We start from the raw sequence: 26,825 nt of genomic DNA on the forward strand, positions 1-26,825 counted from the left end.
TATAACAGCTAGATGCTTTAAAATAATATAACATTAATATTTGTACACCTGTATTTTCAGTTCTCACCCCTGCACCCCCACCCCCTCACAGACATTGAGTGTATTTGAAGTTGAATATATTAAAAAGTAGATTAAAGCAACTGTTTATAATACCTGAAATAACGCAAATAGATAAAAGCGTGTCATGTATAATTAAGTTCCAACTATCGTTACGGATTCCTGTTCTTTATCATTTCGAATTATCTTTGGAGATGCATTTCTTAACATCTTTACATAGATAAAACACGATTAGCTCTACTTGGAACATTTGCTTCGTTTCACATACAGGATTTCCTACCAACCTTATTCGTAATTTCCCGCTTTAAGAATCGCCTGTACTGGTATTTAGACAATAATGCACGACAACGCTTGGTATTATCGGTTCGCTACCGACGTAACGGTTATTTATGCGTATTAAGTACATGCTAACATATCCGGCTTCAAAATTACTTCAAATAAAAAATGTTAGGCTATTTCCGTATGATATGCTATCCAGGGCTTTTTTCCTTCTGTGAGAATGGCCGTTTTTCACAATGTTTGGAAATTCGCGACTCAAATTTTCACAACTTCAAGAAGTTCGCGACTCAAATTTTCACAATTTTAGAAAGTTCGCGACTAATTTTTTTCACACTTTTGAACATAATAGGGGGGCCAAGGCCGCCTCACAAAACAGGGAAAAAAGCCCTGATATCTTATAGTTCATTTATTTTTTGGCATTACTGATCTGATGAACCAAATATTAAATTTTCAACAAGAACACATTATGGTGTCATTGGCCGCCGAGCAAGTGTCCCATTACCCAATATTATATCTTTGGCGAATACCCTTGCAGCCTGGGTAAATTTTACCTATTTTGGCTCTAGATAAAAATGTTCCCTTTAAAGGTCACAGAGGCAGGTCCATCCATACATGCAGTCGTGGAGACGCAGGGGACCTGTAAATGAACTGTGAAATACACACATTGTATAACTACTGATAATACTTACCTAATCTTCCACATCACATTTTCACCGAGAAGGCCTCAGATATAATACGCTTTAACTTTGTATCAAAGCGTGCATAGCGTGTAAAACAATTGTGGATATATTCAACTCATCATGGAAGAAAAGGTAATCATGACTATTGCCTTCACTTTGATTAGTTAAGTCGGTTGCTAGAACTTTAGTTTATTTGTTCCATACGTCTAGAGAAGTAGCAGAAGGCTTGTACCACATGACTTGGTGATTGATTGGCGTTGAAGGTCTACCTAATTTAATTACTTGTAATATGCAGCAAAGTTTTTTCTTACTCAAATTTACTGTGCGTCTTTACGCCTTTTATTCCGATACATTACGATATTATTTCGCATTATAGGTGTTCGGGTTACTGCGTATTTATTTACCGTTATTACGCTTCTTTTATTGTTAGTCTATCCGTTTAGCGAATTGGTTGGTACTCGCGCTTCTCATGAGGCGACCCGTGTTCAATCCTCCCTTGATATTTTGGATATATAGTCCGTCCGCTGTTTCCGAAACGGCATTGATCGATAATTTTCTAATCACTGATATTTAAATTACATGTAAATGCGAGCAACGAATTATTAACCCGATATTTACATATTAAGTTACAATGATAAATAATAGGAATTTGGGTTAAATAAAACCATGTACAACTGTGCTATGTTGCAATTATATGTAATACAACGAAAAATATATATATGTACATCTACACATGTGGCTATGGAAGTGTCCATAATGTTATCTTAAAATATTTTCGAGATACAGAAAATCACAGTTACACATCACATCAGTTTGTATATGAAACAGGTTTGTTCAAAACAATCTTATGATGCTCTGATTCAGCAGCTTTGATTATATGTCTTTAAAAAATTTACACGTTTAGTTTTAAGTTCTAAATCTCGATAAATTAAAATGGGTCGCCTGGTTTTTAAAGGACATTGCACGCGCCTTAACACAGCTAGGGCGGAGAGACGCGCAGTGTAGGAGGCACGCGTGGCTTCGTAATCAGCGAGACATCCAAATATTCCCAATGGAATCTCATTCATGCTCATACAAACTGGGTCACCTGTTTGGTGCGTGAAAAGGCATAGCAGACATTCATGGACACAATTCAATTATGTTGTGTTTTTTTATTTGTGAGCGAAGCTCACAAATAATGCAGACGCAATTTTGCAAATCAGTATGGATCAGTATGGGCTTAGGTACGGCAGGAACCGTAACCCGTGACTGCCTGTGTGGATAACTCCAGTAAACTTTAGCAGACGATAATGCTAAAAGCATCTGTTTGAATCACCGCATCTACCTCTTCTCACTGGTACAGTACATAGAGTGTATTTAACAACGTGTAGTAAGACAACGTTGGCCAGTCTAGTGTTTATCACTGAAATCTGTACATATTGGCTGCTTTCAGGGAAAACGGGGCTTAAACGCCGGATCTCACTTGCTAGATTTTGCGGTGGTAAAATATTAACCAACATTAACTAGTAGGCTGGGTTTATCTCCCAGTGATTTGCTGCTAACATTAGAGTGTTTATAAATAGAAACACGTGTTTGAGCAGACAGCATTTGGTATACTGTTGAATCTGTATTTACATGTAAACTTGATTTGAGTCATTCGCTAGCTAGAGCTGAGATAAGTTCATAACCTTTCAAGTGGGCGGTGCTTAGCATTTACAGGGAAATTTGAATTTCACGCAGACAACAAAAAACTTTTTCTGTAAGTCAATAACTATATAACTTTCAACCACCAAATTACACATACATATTGTTTGTATACTCAAGTATATGTATGCCAAATTTCATTGGAAAATATTAAATACAAACTTAAATATTATGAAAATAATCATTTTTGATTTCTGCTGTTACACACCAGCGTACAACTGAAAAGTAGACATTTTGTGAGTTTGTGGCCCTTTTATACTGCTTCTCTGGTGTTTAATGCATGTCAAATAAGATTAGCCTGTGCACACTGATTAGCTGTATCAATGATTTGAAAAAAAAACCACCACACATCTCGACCTGTGTTTTAAGACACACTCTTTATAAATTTGAATGGGTTGTGATCATTTCAAACTTGCGATTATAAAAAGCTATAACATAATTTTGAAAACTGATTTGCGTTTAAGATTATACAACAGCGAACAAATTCAGCGCCTTCAGCGCTTTGATTTGTTGAACCTGTAATCGGTTGTTGCTAAGAGGCTTTTTATGTACACAACTTTTAAATTGTACATATTAAAAAAAGTTACGAAGAAACAATCAGTTAATGACAACGGTTTATGTATGAATATATATTGAACAACCTGCCAATACATTTTTTCGTCATATTACCAAAAACTAATTTAATTTTGAAATGAGTCACCCGTATGACAATTTACGTGTCAACTCATAGTTAGAGTTTGGTGATAACAGGAGTTAACATCTGGGCTGATAAATATTACCAGTACACGTATCAGTGGAAGATAGCGAAAACACTGAAAAGAAAGGGCTAGATAGAAAATGAAACTCGTTCTGTGAACACAGCTTAATGCATGTGCGTTAAGTGTCGTCCCACGTTATCCCGTGCATTCCTTACTTTAACTGGATTTTGTTTAGAAGAGACTTCCTTTAAACGAAATTTCCCATAAAAGCGGAAAGTGTCGTCCCAGATTAGTCTATAGCGGAAAGTGTCGCCACAGATTAGTCTATGCGGACTGCACAGGATGATTTGTATTTCAGGACTGCACAGGATAATCTGCATTAAGCCCAGTTTTCCCAGAACGAAGATCAACTGATGTGCAGTGGAGTAACTTATCGTTGCGAAGCCAAAGCTCTAAATTTGGAATAATATGAGTCGTGTTCTGTGAAAATTGGGCAAAATGCATGTGCGTAAAGTGTCGTCCCAGATTAGCCTGTGCGGTCCGCACTGGCTAATCAGGGACGATACTTTCCGCTTTTATGGTATTTTTAGTTTCAAGGAAGTCCCTCCTTACCATAAATCAAGTTAAGGCGGAAAGTGTCGTCCCTGATTAGCCTGTGCGGACTGCACAGGCTAATCTGGGACGACACTTTACGCACGTGCATTAAGCCCAGTTTTCTCAGAACAAGACACATGTTATTTAAATTAGAATTATTATTGTCCGATGAACAACGTTTATTCAAATATTTTGATGAAATCATGATAATAGCACTCTCAAAATGGGTTTATAATAGTTGACCAACTTAAACGTGTAATGCGATGTTTGCTTATCAATTTCAAGAGGGCTTCAATCAATTTACTATTATACTTAAAATGATTATGTTACCGTTAACAATATTTTTTTTAAGTGAACGCAAACAGTAGAAAAGTGTCGAAAGGAATACAGTAGTAGTGACAGTACTGTAGATGATTGAAAACACACACATTTGTTAGCGGTATAATGTTAATCCATGGTTGAGAACAAGAACAGTACACCTAAAATTTAAATCTAAATTAACATTGAGACTTTAAATTAACATTTAACTCAACACTCAGACTGAAAAAGTAAAGAACTACAAACTTCCTCCATGATGACCACACATGTTTTGTTATAAATTCGTTTAAGTGTTATACGATATAGTAACGACATAAGCGTGATAATTATATCTGCAAATGATGAGTATTTCTTCATACTATAACTATAGTTAGTGTAGTATAATAAATGGTGCGATGATCTGTCATGAAATTATTTCTACTGCCATTGCCCCCCCCCCCCCGACCTCTGATTCAAGTTATGGTCAGTAACGGGCAAAATAGAACATAAGTATGTGACCTAAGTAGCACTAGAACATAAGTATGTGACCTAAGTAGCACTAGAACATAAGTATGTGACCTAAGTAGCACTAGTACATAAGTATGTGACCTAAGTAGCACTAGTACATAAGTATGTGACCTAAGTAGCACTAGTACATAAGTATGTGACCTAAGTAGCACTAGTACATAAGTATGTGACCTAAGTAGCACTAGTACATAAGTATGTGACCTAAGTAGCACTAGTACATAAGTATGTGACCTAAGTAGCACTAGAACATAAGTATGTGACCTAAGTAGCACTAGTACATAAGTATGTGACCTAAGTAGCACTAGTACATAAGTATGTGACCTAAGTAGCACTAGTACATAAGTATGTGACCTAAGTAGCACTAGTACATAAGTATGTGACCTAAGTAGCACTAGTACATAAGTATGTGACCTAAGTAGCACTAGTACATAAGTATGTGACCTAAGTAGCACTAGAACATAAGTATGTGACCTAAGTAGCACTAGTACATAAGTATGTGACCTTAATTGTTCTCATACGTAAGTAGTTACACATAATAGTATTAGTACATATGTACGTTCCCTAATACTAATAGGACCTAAGTTTGTGCCCTTAATAGTAATAGTATATACAAGTACTTATGATCCAGAATAGAAGTAGTACATAAGTATGTGCCCTTATAGTAGTTGTACATAAGTATGTGACATTAATAGTACTAATATAAAAGAAGCACCCTTAAAAGTAATATAAAACAAGTATATGTTCTTAACAGTAATAGTACATAAGTCATTGACCTTAATAGTTCTAGTACATAAGTATGTTCCCAGAATAGTAGTATTACATAAGTATGTGCTCTTAATTATATTTGAACATAATTATGTGGGTTAATAATAATAGTCCATAATTATTTTCCATAGTTAGTACTTATAAATAAATAATTATGAGCCCTTAATGGTTCTAGTACATAAGTAAGTGTCATTAAGGGTACTGGTACACAAGTATGTGCCGTTAATTGTTTAAGTACATAAATATGTGCCCTTAATTGGATTTTTTTTTCAAAATACGCTATATGTTTACTATTCAGGCTAAAGATGAAGAGACAGCGGATGGTCCCAAAAGTAACCGAGAAAGTTGGGGCAGTCAACTGGAGTTTGTGCTCACCATGATTGGATATGCTGTGGGCCTCGGCAACGTATGGCGCTTTCCGTACTTGTGCTTCAGGAATGGCGGAGGTACGTATGGTGCTTTCCGTACGTATACTTCAGGAATGGCGGAGGTACGCATGGCGCTTTCCGTACTTATGCTTCAGGAATGGCGGAGGTAAGTATGTTGCTTTCGGTACTTTTGCTTCAGGATAACGGAGTTACGTATGGCCCTTTACGTTCTTGTGCTTCAAGAATGGCGAAGGTACGTATGGTGCTTTCGGTACTTTTGCTTGAGGATTACGGAGTTACGTATGGCCCTTTACGTTCTTGTGCTTCAGGAATGGCGAAGGTACGTATGGTGCTCTCGGTACGTGTGCTTCGGGAATGGCGGAGGTACGTATGGTGCTTTCGGTACTTTTGCTTCAGGATAACGGTGGTAAGTATGGCGCTTTCCGTACGTGTGCGTCATGGATGGCGGAGGTATGTATGGCGCTTTCCGTACTTGTGCTTCAGGATAACGGAGGTACGTATGGCGCTGTCAGTACTTATGCTTCAGTTATTGCGGAGGTACGCTCGGTCATGCGCTGGTGGCGATTGCTTCTAAGATTTACATTTCCTTATAAATTAATAGATATGCGCATCGTTCTGGGAAAACCGGTCTTAATGCATGTGCGTAAAGAGTCGTCTGATAAACACGGTGTGTACCATTTTGATAGTATTTTTCGCTTAATGGAGTTTAATCTTAGCGGAAATTCGGTTTAGGTGGAAAGTTTCGTACCTGATTAATATGTGACGACACTTAAAGGTGCCATTTCACAGATTTTGGCATGCATTTGAAGTTTGCCATTAAATATTTGATATTAATAAATGTTAACATTGAATCCAAAAAGCTCCAGTAAAAAATAAAAATATAATAAAGAAAGAAAAAAGCAGCTCGAACCACTGACCACTGAAGTAAAAGTCTATCGCTTAGACCACTCGGCCACCCTTGCTCATACAGTGAATATTGTATTTTATGGTTTATATAAGCAATTCTAGTATTGTCACAAAATATAACGACAACAACAGAATTCTCCAAATTATTCAATCGTTTCGCGTTGCAACGCTTTATAATTTTCAGGTTTTTGAATCGTCAAAAGATGCATATAATGGCTATTTTAGAGCGTGGTAAATTTTCAGTATTACTGTTTACTCACAAATATTATTACTACAACTAACATTTGCGAATCTGAAACAATATTTTTCCATGTTCTCAATTTACCAAGACGTGAAAAGGTCCATTTAACGCACAAACAATATGCCTGGTTTTCCCTGGAGAGGCGCATACACAGTGACATGACTTGAAACTTAAGATTGCCCATTAAACGTTTGGATGATGAAACCTAAACTGCAGTCTGCTCTCGTTATCTCGAAGTCGGCGGGAACATGAAACAAATATCGAGATAACGAGAGTTCGAGATATCCGATTTGGCGTTTTCAAAGAAAAAAAAGACGAAAATTTACCTTATTTTTAACATCTATATACCTGCTAAGTGGTCTAACTAAAGCCGTCACCGTGTGGCATAATACTCTCTACTACCCTATCTATTATCTGATATATACGCGTTTGTACGAGGCACGATTAAATTTGCTATTTAAATGCTTAAAATGACTTTTTAAGTGTCACAGAATTGCATGAACACATGCGGTTATCATTTTTCTAAACTGTCGAGTAAACATCCGGTAAAGTTGCTATTTAAAGTTATGATGCAATTGACGTTCAATCACGACGAGGGTTTTCCATCTGAACATGCGTAAATCACGTTCCGGAATACTGAACTGTACATGTACATTCTGTAGTTCTGCAACTTTGCGACGGTTTATATACGCAAAAATATAACTCAATGCATTTTGGAATGTTGTTTGTAAAAACAATTAGTCTTTCGGCCTTTCGGCAGGCTGTGTATTAATTGCAGTTATCTGCAGTTAAAGTGACAGGCCTTACTCAAGTGTTAATGGCTAACGATATTACACACGTGTGATCATTAATGAAATTAACGGATCAATTATCTACCGCACAGAATCGGGAGCAGCCGGGCGAAGCGGGGCGGTGAAGTATCAGAGAAAAAATTTCTCACCTTTGCCGTCACTGGGACAGTTATTCGCACTTCGAGATAATCCACAGTAAATACATGTAAAATCGGGACTCGGGACACATTTTTATATTGAGATATCGATTTATTCGACATAACGAAAATCGAGATATGCTATGTTTATTACTATAGAACAAGAAGGAACAAATTTGGGACATTGAGCTTACTTCGACATATGGAGAAAATCGAGATATCCGATGTCGAGATAACGAGAGTAGACTGTATATAATCAAATGCGTACATGATTTGTTGTAATTTATGCACATTGTGAATAATGTCTGTGATCAAATAAAGCGCTACATTTTAATCAACCGTATCAAACTTTCGACGTGAAGCGCACTAATGACGCATAAGAAGATATCAATTATTTTAAAAAATGGCTGCATTTAACCCATTTATGCTTAGCGTCTAGAAAAAAGGCCTTGGCAAACAGCGTAGACCCAGATGAGACGCCGCATGATGAGGCGTCTCATCAGGGTCTGCGCTGTTTTCTTACAGGAATTTCTGTAAGAAATATTCTAAATATAGAAATAAATATACTAGACATTCCTAATTTTGGAAATAAATTGATCCAATTAAGAAGGATGGGAGAGTCGACTAGGCATAAATGGGTTAAACAAAAAACCAACAGTAAAAATTGCTGAATTAAAAAGTTGTTTGTTTCAGGTGCATTCCTCATACCGTATTTTCTAAGTCTGTTTTTGATGGGTATCCCGATGTTCTTTCTGGAGCTCAACTTTGGGCAGTTCGCTAGTCTGGGGCCTTTGAAGATTTGGAGAATGAATCCCGCCATGAAAGGTAGCGCGGCCAAACAATATACATTAACTTATTTAAGGCATAATCATACTAGTATTACTGTTTGTCGTCACTTCATTATTTCCTTTTTTCGGTTTGTAAAGATGATAAAACAGTGCTCAGTCACAGAACTTGCCGTGACCTGGTTTCGAACCTGAGTTTTCGCGGCCACAACGCAAAGTACTAACAACTTAACGATCACGACAGAGCGTGCTTAACTGGCCGAATATAAACTTTTTATCATTATTGTTATTATTATTATTATTATTATTATTATTATTATTATTATTATTATTATTATTATTATTATTATTATTATTATTATTATGTTACAGTCATCAATCATGAAATGCAAACAATCTGAAACGCGAAGTTTTGATTACGAAACTTCGGAAACACGAATGTGATAAGGCGATATATTTCGGCGTTATCGTTCGCGTTTTCATAATAAAAGACCATTTGGATCCCCAAAATATATTAAATCAGCTTCAAATTTTGATGAATGTTTATGTTTTTTCAATTACTATTAGTACATAAATCATTTCTATTCCCACGTGTCTATGTACAAGAATGTACTACTTTCACCGTCCGTCCGCTTTTATTCTCTAATTGCACGTTCGTTCTGAAAAAGCTTTTCACACCTTTTGCACATAATTGAAGTCTACTGCAACACTCATTATTTTTCTGCACCATTTATATATGCGAGTGTTTTTCAAACACTGATTCTTGTTTACTTTATTCTTTAATTGTTAGTTTATAAATATGTTTATGCCTACTGGTAAAATTATATTACTTGTACGTTGATCGACTATATATAAAATTGTGTACTGCCATTCTTGATCTAAGTCTGATTCTAATAGAGCACTTGATAGTAACATGCATAAGTAAGTGCATTTAGTTGATAGATAAAGACAGCAGTAGGGTGCATTTAGTTGATAGTTAAAGACAGCAGTAGGGTGCATTTAGTTGATAGTAACATGCATCAGTAAGTGCATTAAGTTGATAGTAACAGGCATCCGTAAGTGCATTTAGTTGATAGTAACAGGCATCAGTAAGTACATTTAGTTGATAGTAACAGACATCAGTAAGTGCATGTAGTTGATAGTAACATACTTCAGTAAGTGCATTCAGTTGATAGTAATAGGCATCAGTTAGTGCATTTAGTTGATAGTGACAGACATCAGTACGGGCATGTAGTTATTAGGAACAGACACCAGTAAGTGCATTTAGTTGATAGTAACAGGCATCAGTAAGTGCATTAAGTTGATAGTAATAGGCATCAGTAAGTGCATTAAGTTGATAGTAATAGGCATCAGTAAGTGCATTAAGTTGATATTAACATACATCAGTAAGTGCATTTAGTTGATAGTAATAGGAATCAGTAAATGCATTTAGTTGATAGTAATAGGCATCAGTAAGTGCAGTTAGTTGATAATATCATTCATCAGTAAGTGCGTTTAGTTGATAGTGACAGGCATCAGTACGTGCATTTAGTTGATTGCAACGGGCATCAGTAAGTACATTTAGTTGATAGTGACAGGAATCAGTGCGTGCATTTAGTTGATAGCAACAGGCATCAGTAAGTACATTTTGTTGATAGTGACAGACATCAGTACGGGCATGTAGTTATTAGGAACAGACACCAGTAAGTGCATTTAGTTGATAGTAACAGGCATCAGTAAGTGCATTAAGTTGATAGTAATAGGCATCAGTAAGTGCATTAAGTTGATATTAACATACATCAGTAAGTGCATTTAGTTGATAATGACAGGCATCAGTACGTGCATTTAGTTGATTGCAACGGGCATCAGTAAGTACATTTAGTTGATAGTGACAGGAATCAGTGCGTGCATTTAGTTGATAGTAACATACATCAGTAAGTGCATTTAGTTGATAATAACATGCATCAGTAAGTGCATTTAGTTGATAGTAAAAGACATCAGTAAGTGCATTTAGTTGATATTAACAAACATCAGTAAGGGCATTTAGTTGATAGTAATAGGCATCAGTAAATGCATTTAGTTGATAGTAATAGGCATCAGTAAGTGCATTTAGTTGATATTAACATACATCGGAAAGTGCATTTAGTTGATTTAACATTCATCAGTAAGTACATTTAATTGATAGTAACATACATCAGTAAGTGCATTTAGTTGATAGTAACATACATCAGTAAGTGCATTTAGTTGATAGTAATAGGCACCAGTAAGTAAATTTAGTTGATTGTAGCATACATCAGTAAGTGCATTTAGTTGATAATGACAGGCGTCAGTACGTGCACTTAGTTGAAAGAAACAGACATCAGTAAGTGCATTTAGTTAATAGTAATATACATCAGTAAGTGCATTCAGTTGATTGTAACAGGTATCAGCAAGTACATGAAGTTGATAATAACAGGCATCAGTAAGTGCATTCAGTTGATATTAACAGGCATCAGTAAGTACATTCAGTTGATAGAAACAGGCATCAGTTAGTGCATTTAGTTGATAGTAACAGGCATCAGTAAGTGCATTCAGTTGATAGTAACAGGCATCAGTAAGTACGTTTAGTTGATAGTAACAGGCATCAGTAAGTGCATTCAGTTGATAGTAACAGGCATCAGTAAGTACGTTTAGTTTATAGTAACAGGCATCAGTAAGTGCATTCAGTTGATAGTAACAGGCATCAGTAAGTGCATTCAGTTGATAGTAACAGGCATCAGTAAGTACGTTTAGTTTATAGTAACAGGCATCAGTAAGTACATTTAGTTGATAGTAACAGGCATCAGTAAGTGCATTCAGTTGATAGTAATAGGAATCAGTAAGTGCATTCAGTTGATAGTAACAGGCATCAGTAAGTACGTTTAGTTGATAGTAACAGGCATCAGTAAGTGCATTCAGTTGATAGTAACAGGCATCAGTAAGTGCATTCAGTTGATAGTAACAGGCATCAGTAAGTGCATTCAGTTGATAGTAACAGTCATCAGTAAGTGCATTCAGTTGATAGTAACAGGCATCAGTAAGTACATTTAGTTGATGGTAACAGGCATCAGTAAGTACATTTAGTTGATAGTAACAGGCATCAGTAAGTGCATTCAGTTGATAGTAACAGGCATCAGTAAGTACATTTAGTTCTCTTTTGACCAGATAAAGTGTTTCAGTTTAAAAAGCACACACTAAACTTCAAAAAGTATTTTATCTGAAATAAATTGCCAAATAATTTTATTGAATTATTACATAGGTGACTATTTAATAAAATTTCTTCAAATATTTGTGCATGTAATTGTGAACAGAACATGCTTAGGCTATTGTTTGATTTTTTCAAGTGATGTATTTAAAGGAAGTCTCTTCTTTGCGAAAATCCAGTTTAGGTGGAAGTGTCGTCCCTGATTAGCCTGTGCGGACTGCACATGTTAATCTAGGACGACACATTACGCACATGCATTAAACCCAGTTTTGCCTGAGTGAGGCTAAAATGCTTTCCCCCCCCCCCTTCCACTCACAGGGGTCGGCATGAGCGTGGTGCTTATCACGGCGTGCATCATCGTCTACTACAACGTTGTCGTCTCTTGGTGCGTCTACTTCTTCTTCGCCTCGATGACGTCACAACTCCCCTGGTCGGACTGCGAGAACGAGTGGAACACGTGCCGATGCCGGGACACAACCATGAATACATCGCTTAGCTTCCCTTGGCATAATGATTCCCGGCTCGCCCAGGATTGTAGTAAGCAAATGCACTATTACTTGTTCGTTTATTAACTCATTTAAGCCTAGTGGACTCTCCTATCCTTCTAAATTGGATCAAGTTTTTTCCAATATTAGGATGTCTAGTATATTTATTCCTATATTTAGAATATTTCTTACAGAAATTCCTTTAAGCAAACAACGCAGACACTGATAAGACGCCGCATGATGCTCTGGGTCTACGCTGTTTGCAAAGGCCTTTTTCTAGACGCTAGGCATAGATGGGTTTAAACTAGGGATGGCAAAATTATTCGAATAATCGAATATTCGATTAAATGGTCAGCATTCGAATAATAAAAATGATATTCGCATTTTTTCCAAACGTAATTTCACCAATATTTAATGACCTGCGTACCGCTTACTAAAAAGCAACCGAAATCACTTGGGAGTAAGATGTTTGACTTGACGTTCTTCGTGTCAAACTGATAACGCGGCCCGTATTAGTGTTGATTGCGCAATGCAATATACACGCTCTAAGAAAGGCCCCGACTGTTGTTTGCTAATGGGGTGCCAATTAACGGTTTCAATCGACTGGCGAATAATAATTAAGTTTTGTGATAACAGTATGTACAGCCATTAAAATGTGTGAATTACTCAAATCGCGCAATGCAATATACTTACTATAAGAAAGGGCCCGAACTGTTGTTTGTCAATTAGGTACCAATTAAGGGCTTCAATTTACTTGCGAATAATAATTTAGTTTTTGTGATCACAGTTTGAACAGACATTTAAATATGTGAATTTCTCAAAAAGTAACAGATGATATAAATTAAACAATCATCAAGGAATCATAATTCAAATCTGAAAATGCCACCAGCCCCTTCTGCAGTACGGAATACTTTACACGGTCTGTGGATAAGAAGACAGCAACGTGTAATGTGTGTAAACTTAGTTTTACATGTGCGCGGTCTGCTACAAATCTGTGGAATTATTAAAAAATAAAATTCTATGACACGATGTTTTTCATTATATTTGTGCCCGATCACAGTATCGGTCATAGTATTAGTCGACAGCGATACAATTATTCGATAGCAACGTTAATAAACAGCCTCGTATGTAGCAAACGGATATAACTTACAAACCAATGGAAATTAACACATAACAAGATAAAATCAATCCAGCCGTTTTATGCGAATATTCGAATATTCGATTGAATGAATTTGCGAACATTCGAATACCGATATTGGTATTCGATGCCATCCCTAGTTTAAACACAAAACAATAAAAAGTTATAATTTTAAAAGATTTTTTATAAAACAATTGCGTGCTATTAATTAATGTGCATGTTAACCTTTATTTTGCAGTTAACTTTACGAATACAGCTAACAAAACTACCACACCGGCAGAAGAGTACTTTTTGTGAGTTTTACACCCCTCAATTAGCCTCATTTTAACCCATTTATGCCTAGTGGACTCTCCCATCCTTCTAAATCGGATCAATTTATTTCCAAAATTAGGGATGTCTAGTTTATTCATTTTTATATTTAGAATATTTCTTACAGAAATTCCTGTAAGCAAACAGCGCAGAACCTGATGAGACGCCGCATCATGCGGCGTCTCATCTGGGTCTACGCTGTTTGCCAAGGCATTTTTTCTAGACGCTAGGCATAAATGAGTTAATCTTAAACAGCCTTGAATATAAAGTGCTTAATTTGGTCTTATAACAACATATCTTAACTGATAATTTTATAACTTTACATTAACGTAAAAGGTAAAACTTAATCATATTTTCATATAATAAAATGTTCATAGAACTGAAGAACTCGAAGCATAATCCTCAGTTGCTACTCCTATCCCGACTTTATGTCGTTGCTAGGCGCCGGGTCCTGCGACGCACGGAAGGCATCGATCACGGCGGCGCGGTTCTGTGGGACGTTAGCCTGTGCAACCTGCTGGCCTGGACCATCGTCTTTCTCGTGATTGCGCGCGGAGTGGAGACGCTAGGAAAGGTAATATTAACCCATTTTTGCCTGGTGGACTCTCCCATCCTATTAAATCGGATCAATTTATTTCCAAAATTAGGGATGTCTAGTATATTCATTTTTATATTTATATAATATTTCTTACAGATTTAAGCTAATAGCGCAGACCCTGATGAGACTACGCTGTTTGCCAAGGCCTTTTTTCTAGACGCTAGGCATAAATGGGTTAAGATTAAATGAGCCGCGCTCTTTGCAAACAATGCCTTATTAGCCTATGTGGACTGCGCAGGCTAATATTTGATGACACTATAAGCACTTATAATAACCCCCTTTTTTTCAAGAGCGAGGCGAAAATGTGTGTGTACCATTTTGGTATAGATGTTTTGCACATTGGTCAATCTTTTTGTTAAGTTATGTTTTATGGTGCATATGATAATTGCACATATTTTGAAGTTTAGTATGAAATGTACAGGTTTGGGATGATTTCAACGGATTTCAACTGTTGTCGCTTGAATAATATAAGTCACCATTTCGCTAACACAGGCCATGCACGATGGGCGATAGATAATGTGCGTTGAAAATGTTCAGGTGATGTATTTCGCCTGTGTTCAGGTGATGTATTTCGCCCATGTTCGGATGATGTATTTCGCCCATGTGCAGGTGATGTATTTCGCCCATGTTCGGATGATGTATTTTGCCCATGTTCGGGTGATGTATTTCGCAAGTGATCAGGTGATGTATTTCGCCGATGTTCAGGTGATGTATTTCGCCCATATTCAGGTGATGTATTTCGCCCATGTTCAGGTGAAGTATTTTGCCTATGTTCAAGTGATGTATTTCGCCCATGTGTAGGTGATGTACTTCGCCCATGATCAGGTGATGTATTTCGTCTATTTTCAGGTGATGTATTTCGTATGTGTTCAGGTGATGTATTTCGCCTATGTTCAGGTGATGTATTTCGCCCATGTTCAGGTGATGTATTTCGCCTATGTTCAGGTGATGTATTTCGCCCATGTTCAGGTGATGTATTTCGCCCATGTTCAGGTGATGTTTTTCGCCCATGATCAGGTAATGTATTTCGCCCATGATCAGGTAATAAAATTCGTCTATTTTCAGGTGATGTATTTCGCCTCCATATTCCCATACGTCCTCCTCACTGCGCTGCTGATCCGCGGGCTGACTCTGGAGGGACACAGCACCGGTATCGACTTCTACCTCACACCCAATATCACCAAACTCACGGATGCCTCGGTGGGTACACGTAACGTACGCTACTATATGATACGTATAGTGACGTCACATATGAAAAAGCAGTTTCTATTCTAAAAAAAAACATTTGGGGATCAGTGATAATACAATCGAGCCGCGCTCCGTGAAAACGGAGCGTAATGCATGTGCGTTAATTGTTGTAAAGATTAGCCTGTGCAGCCCGCACAGTCTAATCAGGAACGGCACTTTTCGCTTTTGTGGCCTTTTTAATCAAATGAAATCTCTTCTTAGCGAAAATTCAGTTTAGGCGGAACGAATAATCTCTGATCAGCATGTGAGAACTACACAGGCTAATGCGGGACGACCCTTTACGCTTATACAGTAAGCCTCGTTTTCTCAAAGCGCAGCTCAAATGGTATATTCGGGTTTTCAATTCAGAATATTTGCCAATTTAACTGGACGCAGCAGAGCGTGATAGGTTTCTTGGTTGTTTAATCTGTCATAATAAAACAAATAGATATGAATCAATTATTGCAAACATATATATCCTTTTTTGGTTCAATTTGACATGAAAAAAACATAATTGTAAGAATTGTCAACAATTGTACATGTTTTAATTATTGTAGAAACAACTGTAGCCCGTGTGCATACTGCGTGCATTTTTGGCCCGCAATTCAATGAAATGGCCTTTGTAAGGCAATGGATATTATCAAAGTTATGTAATTAAATATGCATCGTCATAACTTTATTTACATGCAATACATGTTAATGTTTCCTAGATCAATTTCCGCTTTGAGTGTTTAGTAGGGATCGTTGTATACACACAATAGTGCCTATTTATCAAAATGCGCTATCCCGTCAGTCCGAACTACTTTCTCGTTGCATGTCAGTCCAAACTACTTTCTCGCTGCAGGTTTGGAGCGACGCCGCCGTGCAGATCTTCTATTCCCTGGGCATATGTCAAGGAGGCCTCATCGCCATGTCCAGTTTTAGCAGCTTTAAGACGAACACTCTAAGGTGCCTTCAATAGACGCTCGCTCTGGGAAAACGGCGTTAAATGGTTGTGCGTAAAGTGTCGTACCATAGTAACCTGTGCAGTCACCACAGGCTAATCATGGACGACACTTTCCGCTTTTTCGGTATTTTATGTCTGTAGGAAGTCTCTTCTAAACAAAAATCCAAGCTATGAGGTAAGTGTCGTATCTGATTAGCATGTATGGACTGCACACGCTAATCTGGGACGACACTTAGCGCACATGCTTTTAGCCCAGTTTTCCCAGAACTCTATTTTGTTGATTTTCTCAGAATATGTATTTGTATAATACACTGAAACTCCAATATAACGCGCTCCATTATAACGCTGAATCCAATATAACGCGGAGGGTGCTTGGATCCCATTTTTTCTCCAACCTTCCATTTGATTTCTGATTCAAATCCGTATTATGCAACTTCATGTATTTTCAGACAATTCAAAGATGGCGGCAATCACATGTTGATTGCTTTATTCAACCGTCCGTTGAACCGATTATAATCGCCTCGAGGTTAAACAACACCGACAGCTAATGGGTGTTAATCTGTTATGTAATGTCAATAAAGGTGTGAAAAACTCGCGTGTCAGTGTTTATTACATGTATTCCTCATCAGAGCGGTTCAGTGCGATAATTTCCTTAAGTTAAGTGCAAGCGGGAAAGTAATACAATTAAAGTAATTTAAAACGATTGAAACATTCTTACTTTGATACGGTTGCAGTTTGACTATATTAAATGAGCGGCTGTGAAATATACTGCCTACTGTATAAAACAACTTTTTCTGTCATTTCATTATCATTCTAGTATTATGTAATTTAATCTTTCAGTTCGTGTATAAGAAATTAAATAATGCAGACGATTTATTTACATGCGAACGCAGTGTACCGGTAATTGTTAACAGAGTTTCACTTTCATTTTCGCGCGGTATCAGAAAGTCCCCGGGAAACACGTTTTTTGCATGCGTATGACGCAATAAAATAATTGTTTGTACATGAGTCGTATTGCATTCAATCTAAATTTAAAGTCGCTCGTCCAATGAAAGCTCTGCCCCATAATGCACTGTACTCTTAACACTTCTGAAAATGGCATTTATGCGTACGGTTGTGTTTACGAATTTCTTAAACATATATCGTCATTAATGTTCAAGATTATTATTTTTAAGTGATGTTGCAATTTTATTGGATTATTGGATAACGCGGATCCGTTATAACGCTGTTTCGCGGCTTGGACCCCATTGACCGCGCTATATTGGAGTTACAGTGTACTACTAATAAACATATGAAGAAGAAGGAGAAGAAGAGGAAAGAAGAAGAAGAACGACTACGACGGAGACTAAGACAACAGCAACAACAACAATTATCATAACTATACTAAATGTTATAATTATTATTATAATTATAATTTTACTTAATTATGATGAATGATCAATTTGTGATTTTGATTATTACATGTACCATTATTGTATTATACAATCCGCCTTTAAAATCACACTCTAACATTGTATTCATCGTATAAAAGGTCAAGTTCAAATGACCTTACGATAAACAACCTTGAAGTAATCTCAGTGTATGTTTATCCATGGACAGAGATGCGCTAATAGTGCCTATCATCAACTGCGGCACGAGTTTCTATGCCGGCTTCGTCATCTTCTCCGTGCTTGGCTTCATGGCGGACCGAAAGGACACCTCCGTAGCCAACGTGGTCGCAGACGGTAGGGCTCGGTTTGTTAAAATTGAGACCATGCATCATTACCGCGATCCATTTTCTTATAATGTTTTATTCATCGGTGATTCTCTTGTTTATAAAACAAGGTGAATATATTATGTTGGTGGAAAGTATAGATCAATTAAGAGAATGGTTTGTTTGTGCAACGTTTTTAGTCCTTGGTGTTACGTAGGAATTAAACAACGAGGCATGTCAAATTCGATATGGTTTCCCATTTATTGTCGTTATATGTGTGCATATCGACCATCTAGGGCGCTTAAAATTGTTGATAAAAATAACTTGGAATGTTCATTTTTATCGGCCAGCAGACAGGAATTTGACCGATATGCAACTTCAAAACGCATTTTTAGCAAACACATCAAGAAAATGTTACTGCTCGCCTAAGACAATAACATCTATTAGGTAAAGATCTCAGTATACGTCTATTGCGAAACATCGAGACGATGTCTGGCCAAAATTCATTTGAACAATCGAGAACTGTTCATTTTGAATAACTTCTTAGATATGATTTTTCGAGGGCTTAATTTAACTAGAATGATACCCAAAATCAATAGCTCAGTGCAAATTCATTATTTCATCATGGAACCGATATCGTCCCATCATCTGCCTACGCGTTAGCTACTGCAATTATAAAGCCCAAATCGGGCCAATATAGGCATATTTGATGCGTTGATTGCCTTTATGTTTCATAAGTTAAAAAAGCTTGCAAACTAATAACGATTTTCGAAATCTGGAGGATCAGCTTGCAGTGGTAAGCTCTATGATGGCCATCTCTGCCCGGAGTTTGATGTTTGTTTAATGTCCCCCTGAGCGTTGCTATGTGAAAATTGAACTTATTGCACGTGCGCACAGTGTCTTACCAGATTAGCATGTGCAGTCCGCACCGTCTAATTAGGAAATTTTCCGCATAAACTGGATTTTCGTTTAGAAAAGAAACTCTTTTAAAACGAAAACTCCCATGAAAGCGGAAAGTGTCGTTCCTGATGAGCATGTGTCGACTGCACATGCTAATCTGGGAAGACTCTGTACGCACATGGATTAAGTCTAGTTTTCCCAGGACGAGCCACCCCCCCCCCCCCTGTTTTGCGCTCTAGGTTCCATGCTGGTATTCATGGTGCATCTCTGTTCTGCGCTTCAGGTCCCGGGCTGGTGTTTATGGTGTACCCGGAAGCGCTCGCCCAGATGCCCGTGGCGCCGCTGTGGTCAATACTCTTCTTCCTAATGATGACAATGCTTGGACTCACGTCACAGGTGACGTCATATGCGTTGCGGTTATTTTTATATTTTACTTAATGCATGTTAATGCATGTAACCTTAATTGTTTAAATAGTTTTTAAAGTATTGGCTTAAAATTAAACTTCGTCTTTAATATTATGATAAGATCCCAGTGCCGTGTGATCCGTCAAGAAAGCCTTGCCTTACTACACGTATCGTTTGTCTTTCTAAGAGATTTCATGCTAAAATACGATGTGGCATGCGTGTACGATGTGATATGCTTGTACATATGCTATTAAACCACGTTTTGCGTTCTGTTTATGATTTGTCGGTTACGGATGCCACGGTCTCCAGTTCAGAAACGATAACATAAGTTGGACTTGTTTTCAAATGTCGACGATATCGTCTCGATCTGACACGATTTTAACGATCTAGTTCCCCTACTTTGAACGTTCTATATGAAGAATTATTGCGCTGCGCTACGATATTATATATCGAGAGGCGCCCATGATATATTTGAACGAAATATGTATGCATGTTCAGACAGTACCGCGGGAAACAAAACTGTACACATTTGTTTTAACTTTTAATCTATCATTTTCAATCATAATTTCGATGTTTCAACATTTCAATTTGTCATTTATAGCATGATGCGTCGAACAATAAGTGATTAAGTTAAAAGGGTGGCATGGCATGTACTGGTGTCTCTTATAGAGGAAACCTCCTGATTCGCTTTATCAACAAAAATACTGAAGCCTTTTCTTCGCATTAACGTTTCGAAACAGTTTCGAGAAGATCTTATGTCAACGGTGTTCATCAGGACAGTGCCTCCCGACGCACATCTTAACAGATCCTCCAGTATCTTAACCCATTTATGCCGAGTGGACTTTCCCACCTTCTAAATTGGATAAATCCATTTCCAAAATTAGGGATGTCTGGTATATTTATTTATATTTTTAGAATATTTCTTAAACAAATTCCTTTAAGCAAACAGCGCAGACCCTGATGAGACGCCGGATCATGCGGCGTCTCATCTGGGTCTACGCTGTTTGTCAATGCCTTTTTTCTAGGCTTAATGCATACATGGGTTAAAGACTGAGAAAAATGTGGTAATTGACCGTGACGAAACGCTTTCGAAATCTCCGGATACTGCTCCGGTGGACTTTGGTATATCGAGAATTTTTAAACGCCGTCTGTAGAGGCGCAACATTAATTATGTTTATAGGTTTTTAAAAAGCTCTTAAGGACGAGTTGAGAAATCTGTACCAAAATAGTATTTACAAGACTCTGTAATCGTGGCCAAAAAGCTTAAAGTTAAGTTACATATTTCTAGGATCTCATATCGAACACGAACTTCAAATAAAGTACTGTTGCAATTTTTATTATGCGTCATTAATTTGTTCCAATAGAATCTGGGCGCCTCTCGTACCGCGATTTCAATTTCACGCTTTGAATTACGACTTTTCTCGATTGATATAAATAAATCTTAAAATCGCTGCACGTATAACGTGACGTTTTTATCTTGTCGCAATTATTGATCGCGATCACCACCATTTCAATATACGACCAAATGAGAGTTGAAGCCTTTTCTAACGATGTAATACGATCAGATGCGCTGATCCTATGGTGGGCATTAGATCGCAGTCAGTTACGTTAATCGTAGTAAACTTAGACTAGTCCAAAAATGTTCTCCGATGAAAACATCATTTTCACCATTGACATGAAAACCTAATAAGATATATATAATTGAAATTGTGATTAGCTATTGCTTCTGTAAGTATGTCAATGTCGTCGCAGCCAGCTGAAATCATTTATTTTAAAGCGTCGATTTTGTTTTCAGAATTGTAATATTCAAAATGGAGAACAGCAATTTCAGTCACGCTTTCTGTACTTATATTCAATTGTCCGCGCATTTCACTTCTTCACACTTTGTTATAAAACCAGTTCTCGGCGACGGAGACAGTGCTTTGCAGCATAATGGACGAGTTCCCATCCCTCCGAGCGTCCAGGTTGCGCACTGCCGGCTTCCGGGCATCCGGGTGTCTCGTCCTATTCCTGCTGGGCTTGCCCATGACAACCGAGGTATACTGTATTTTAGCCTCGTTCTGTGAAAACTTGGCTTAAAGCATGTGCGTAAGTGTCATCGTAGACTAGCTTGTGCAGTCCGCACAAGCTTATCAGGGACGACACGTTCCCCTAAAGTGGATTTTCGCTAAGAATATACTTCCTTTAAAATAGAAATACCATAAAAGCCAAGAATGTCGTCCCTCATTTGCCTGTGAGTACTGCACATGCTAATCTGGGACAACTGTTTACGCACACGCATAAAGCCCGGTTTTCCTAGAACGCAGATCAGTTGATTTCCAGATAAAAATTTAGTACCACCAATGTTATATAAAGTAAGTAACATGGGCGTGGTTATACGTTGGAAATGATGTACATACAGAATATAATCTATTATGATTTTGAGTAAACTTACACAGTTGAAGTATGGTCATAAACAAGCTAGATCTTATATGTGACCATGTGTCCGTTTCTGTCTTTGTTTATTAATACCACGAAGGTATATGTTAAAGTAAAAAAATACGGTGAGCATTGTAAATAGTTATCATCGAAAATGTCTATGGAGTTTGTTATTTTCACAGGGTGGCTTCTACCTGTTTTACCTGATTGACAATTACGTCGGAGGTCTACCTCTGCTGTTCGCTGGAGTATTCCAAATCATCGCCGTCATTTATGTTTATGGTAAAATTATGCCTGTCTTTTTCTTAATGCGTTCTACTTTATGATGGTAAAGGTAGACTTATAATAACTAATACAAATCGTAGACCTAGTATCGATTATAAATTAAAATGCACGAATGTATTTAGATTGCACATTTTTCGTGATTTTATTTGATTAAATATATGCGTAAATTAATATATGCAATGGATTATTTATACACGTGTACACATTTTCTTGACTTAAACACAAAGATCATCATGGTATATGTATATACACTACATGAACTAGGATTTCTTAGAAAGATGACTTATAATGTTTTGCATAATATTTTATATCCCCGGTAGCTTCTAAAATGGACATCCAAATGCGATCCACCTTTTTTATAATTGAGTCTCATTCCGGCATACTGGGCTAAATGCATGTGCGTAAAGTGTCGCCCCAGATTAGCATGTGCAGTCCGCATCGGCTAATCAAGGATAAAACTTTCCGCCTAAATTTGATTTTCGGTAAGAATAGTATTCCTTGAAACAAAATGTACCATAAAAGCGGAAAGTGTTGTCCCTGATCAGCCTGTGCTTACTGAACAGGCTAATCTGGAACGAGAATTTACGCACATGCATTAAGCCCAGTGTTTTCAAAATGCGGCTAAATTGTGCTCGTTCTACAGGTGTTGGCAAATTCAAGAAGGACATAGAGATGATGCTGGGAAAGCGGTTGGTGACGAAGGTCGCGCTCGCTTTCTTCATTCCCATGTGGTGTTTCGTAACTCCTGCCTGTCTCATGGTAAGGCGGCATGGATCCTGTGATTTTGATTTTATACAGTATCAAATGCGAAAAGCTGTATGCAGCTTACCACCTTGTAGTTTTACAGTCAAATTCATGAGTAGTGAATGGTTATTATATCTTCAGGGAAAATGCGTATCCCGAATTGCGCTCGACGTTGGAAAAAAACACAATACCTCGGTACAAAAAATGCTTTGCATATTTTATTAAACAATTATAGTATAAAATACTAACGGTTGATATAGTATGTGTAGGATGTTGAATGTGTCAACTGTGTTTGTCAACCAGATAAGTGTTTTTCAATTCATTCCTGGAGACGCCTATTACTGAACTATCACGCCACAACGGTTCTTCGTCAATCATTTAACTAGGTTTAACATCGTAATACTATGTTTCCCAGCATTTAACAAGGGTGAGCTATTCCCCATTTATGAGAAACAATGTTGTCATCTCTTGTCGTCGTTGTGGTCACCAATCAAGAGCAAATTGTAATTTTGTTCACTTCCTATATGTGTTCGTTATTTGGTAGTTTGTTGTTGTTGTTATTAATTAGATTTCACTCGTGCTTTCACTTTGTTCTAGGGTGTGATCATATTCAAGTGTGTGCAGCTCAAACCCTTGGCCATGGAATCTTACGTCTATCCGGATTTCGGCAACGCCATTGGTTGGATCTCTGTTTCCGCGTGTATATTAATTGTGCCGGGCTGGTTCATTGGTTACTATTGCTATATGGGCGGTGGACGGGTAAGTTTTGAACCAATTTAAATCATGTTTATATTTGATTAAGTTGAGGTTTTCAGGACGAAAAACAGGAGTCAGTGTAGTGTAGTGTCATCAGTTGACCATTTAATATGGTAATATGACATGATTATGTACATGAGAAAAGATAACCCTTTAAACAATACAATATCTTGTCATTCATTTAAACAGGAACGTGTGTGTATGTATGTGTCTGTTTAACTAGACCACGACTACATGACAGACTATTATTTTTTAAACTAAATTAATTTGTATGATTTTTAAATGTACACTTGTGCATTTTGAACGACATTCCGACAATATTATTTGTTAATGTTACTTTAAGGAAGATTGTTAACATATATGGAGTAATTTGGGTCACGCATAGCCATACATTATGCTTTACAATAAAATAACGTGTAGCTGTTCACTCCTCTATATATGCGCACACTTGAATTGTACGTGGTGGTTTCAGCTGCTCGCGGAAGTGAACAGCCCGAAGATGAAGTGGGGACCAGCCAACCCCGATGACAGGGGAGAGAGATACAAGCTGCCCGACTACGGGGTGTACAGCCGAGACATAATGGAAAACGAGAGCAAGGTCACGCCTCATCAAGTTGAGCCTATCCTGGGCGTGGACAGTAGAGTGGAGGGGGAGGCAGGGGCAGGGGCAGATAACCTGGCATACAAAGAGACTTAACCAGTGTCAATATATTCATACTCCTGATTTAATATCACATTAACCCATTTATGCCTAGTTGACTCTCCCATCCTTCTAAATTGGATCAATTTATTTCCAAAATTAGGGTATCTAGAATATTTATTTCTATATTTATAATATTTCTTACAGAAATTCCATTAAGCAAACAGCGCAGACCCTGCTGAGACGCCGCAGCACGTATACGCTCAATATAAACGAAGTTTTCATAATCGATGTCAAGAATTTGTAAGGTCGCCGTGGTATTATGATTATGGTGTCCGCCTAGCGACCGGCAGATCACGGGTTCGTTGTTGACGTTGTAGTAGTTCAAACATATACCTAACATGATTTCACAGAATCCATCATTTATTTACATGTACTATGATTTTGTATTGGTTGTTAATATGAAAAAAAATATGATTGAAAATAGTTTTGTTACATGCATATTTGGATATCCATGTATTTTAGTACTTTGTCTACAATCTTGCTTTATATTTAGTTATATTGTGTTTTACGTATATTCAGTGAAAAGTAACAAATAAATAAATTCCAGCGTCATGTGGATGTTCACTATTTTGATTATATTAAGACAAATTGTACTCCAACTTCAAAGTGTCTTGCAAAAACCGCAAACTGCCTTTGGTCAAAAACATACACATAAACCTTTCACCCTAAGGCACAACTGAAAGCGATCCATCTGTTCTCGCCTCTGTCTTCAGATTGTGGAACTTGTTCCAAGCACAGCTCAGGAAGGCTTACATCATGAGTGTGTTTGTTTGAGGACTTTATCGCCCGTTTTAATAGTAGTTTAGTCATATAACTGCGGTCAGTTAACCTACTCACGCCTTTCTCTCTCGATTAGCTTGTTAACTAGTGCTAAGTGAACACAGTTATGTTGTCTGCTGTTGTTGTTTTGTTTTTTTTATCGAGTGCACCGGGATTGTCTCCCATATGGCCATCGCCCCAGAGAGACGTGTTAGTTGGTTACGGGGGATAGTGCAAGATACAGGAGACACCCCGTTCCAGAGGTGACCCTGGGTCTTTTTAGTGCCCGGTGTATAGCACCTAGTACACTGCACCTCGGTTTAACGTCTCATGCGAAAGACGAGTTAGTAGGTTAGGTGCAGCGGGGGATCGAACCAGCGATCTCTGAATTGTGAAGCCAGTGTGTTACCACTAGACCACGGATCCGCTACTGTTGTCTGCTACTTACAACTGCGATACTTGACGCCTACAAGTGTATGACTCGCCTTAGTAATTATTCCATGAAACAAATTATGTATGATGGTATGGGAGGGGGGTCATTCGTGTGATCTATTAATGTGCCTTTAAAGTCATGTGTTATTGTTAAATTCATCGTAAATAATGGAATATTGTGCGCCGTATTGTTTTTTTCGATGTAACTTTTTACTCCAAACCTCTCACCTCCAGTTGTGCCCCACGAGGTTTGTCTATAGACAAATCACACTATGCTGATAAAGAATAAGACTTGATTCCAGCCAAAAACATCGTGATATACTTAATATACTTGATTAAAAAAATGTAATTGTGACATAAATTAAATAATCATACATGTATGTATACATTCCGGTAGTGAGTAAAACGACAAATGTTTATACTTCTGGCGACATGTTGTTCCTGCCGAAATTCCTAACTTCACGATCCAGGGGCGGATCCAGGATTTCTGGTTAGGGGTGGGGGAAAGGGATATTGAAAGATTTGCTGGGGGTCCAGGCCAAAGCCCTGTTAGGAGGTCCAGAGGGCGAAGACCCCCGGAAGCTCCACGATTTTAGTGATTTTGAAGGCTTCTCGAGCATGTCACGCCTTATGTACTGTCATCAAAGTACCTTCTTACTTTACTTTTGCGATTTTAGACGGGGGGGGGGGGGGGGGGGGGGGGGGGGGGGCGGACGCGGCGATCAATTACGCATAAGGGTTATTCAGCCATTTTCATTTGAGCCATATCCACCATGAAAACGCACTTTTTTGTTCTGTATTCTTTATTGGAAAAAATGCTCTACGTCTACTAAAATTGATCGCAGCACAACATCCTTTCTGTTCAGTTATCTACACATCATGGTGATTCGGCTTTGTATGTTTGAGTTAAATCTGTTAAGCAGGTAAAGAGGAATTAAAATACTCTAATTTTGGGAATATATCTACAAATTAGGGTCAAACAGCTGTGAACGCTT

The 26,825-nt window shown here is 37.7% G+C and overlaps 1 protein-coding gene across 2 annotated transcripts; it reads left to right on the plus strand.

The window, feature by feature from the left end:
- Positions 1 to 994: 994 nt before the first annotated feature.
- Positions 995 to 25,191, plus strand: LOC127838554 (sodium- and chloride-dependent glycine transporter 2-like). Of its 2 annotated transcripts, none has more exons than XM_052366370.1 (15): positions 995 to 1,148; positions 5,880 to 6,071; positions 8,739 to 8,870; positions 12,351 to 12,569; positions 13,894 to 13,948; positions 14,406 to 14,538; positions 15,628 to 15,762; positions 16,634 to 16,737; positions 18,335 to 18,459; positions 19,612 to 19,724; positions 21,633 to 21,770; positions 22,334 to 22,433; positions 23,080 to 23,195; positions 23,778 to 23,939; positions 24,409 to 25,191. In XM_052366370.1, the coding sequence occupies exons 2-15, from the start codon at positions 5,990 to 5,992 to the stop codon at positions 24,631 to 24,633; spliced, it is 1,839 nt and encodes a 612-aa protein (XP_052222330.1). In that variant the 5' UTR covers positions 995 to 1,148; positions 5,880 to 5,989; the 3' UTR covers positions 24,634 to 25,191. The 2 variants fall into 2 exon arrangements, with proteins under 2 accessions (XP_052222330.1, XP_052222329.1); XM_052366369.1 differs by having other exon boundaries at positions 5,880 to 6,027.
- The last annotated feature ends 1,634 nt before the right edge of the window (positions 25,192 to 26,825 follow it).

Source organism: Dreissena polymorpha, chromosome 7 (assembly GCF_020536995.1).
Source record: "Dreissena polymorpha isolate Duluth1 chromosome 7, UMN_Dpol_1.0, whole genome shotgun sequence".
Lineage (NCBI taxonomy): Eukaryota > Metazoa > Mollusca > Bivalvia > Myida > Dreissenidae > Dreissena > Dreissena polymorpha.

What these genes read in the sequence shown, in the direction of transcription:
- LOC127838554 (XM_052366369.1), top strand. An exon ending in CCAAACTCACGGATGCCTCG is followed by an intron (nt 15,763 to 16,633) that starts GTGGGTACACGT and finishes TTCTCGCTGCAG; the next exon opens with GTTTGGAGCGACGCCGCCGT. An exon ending in TAACTCCTGCCTGTCTCATG is followed by an intron (nt 23,196 to 23,777) that starts GTAAGGCGGCAT and finishes ACTTTGTTCTAG; the next exon opens with GGTGTGATCATATTCAAGTG.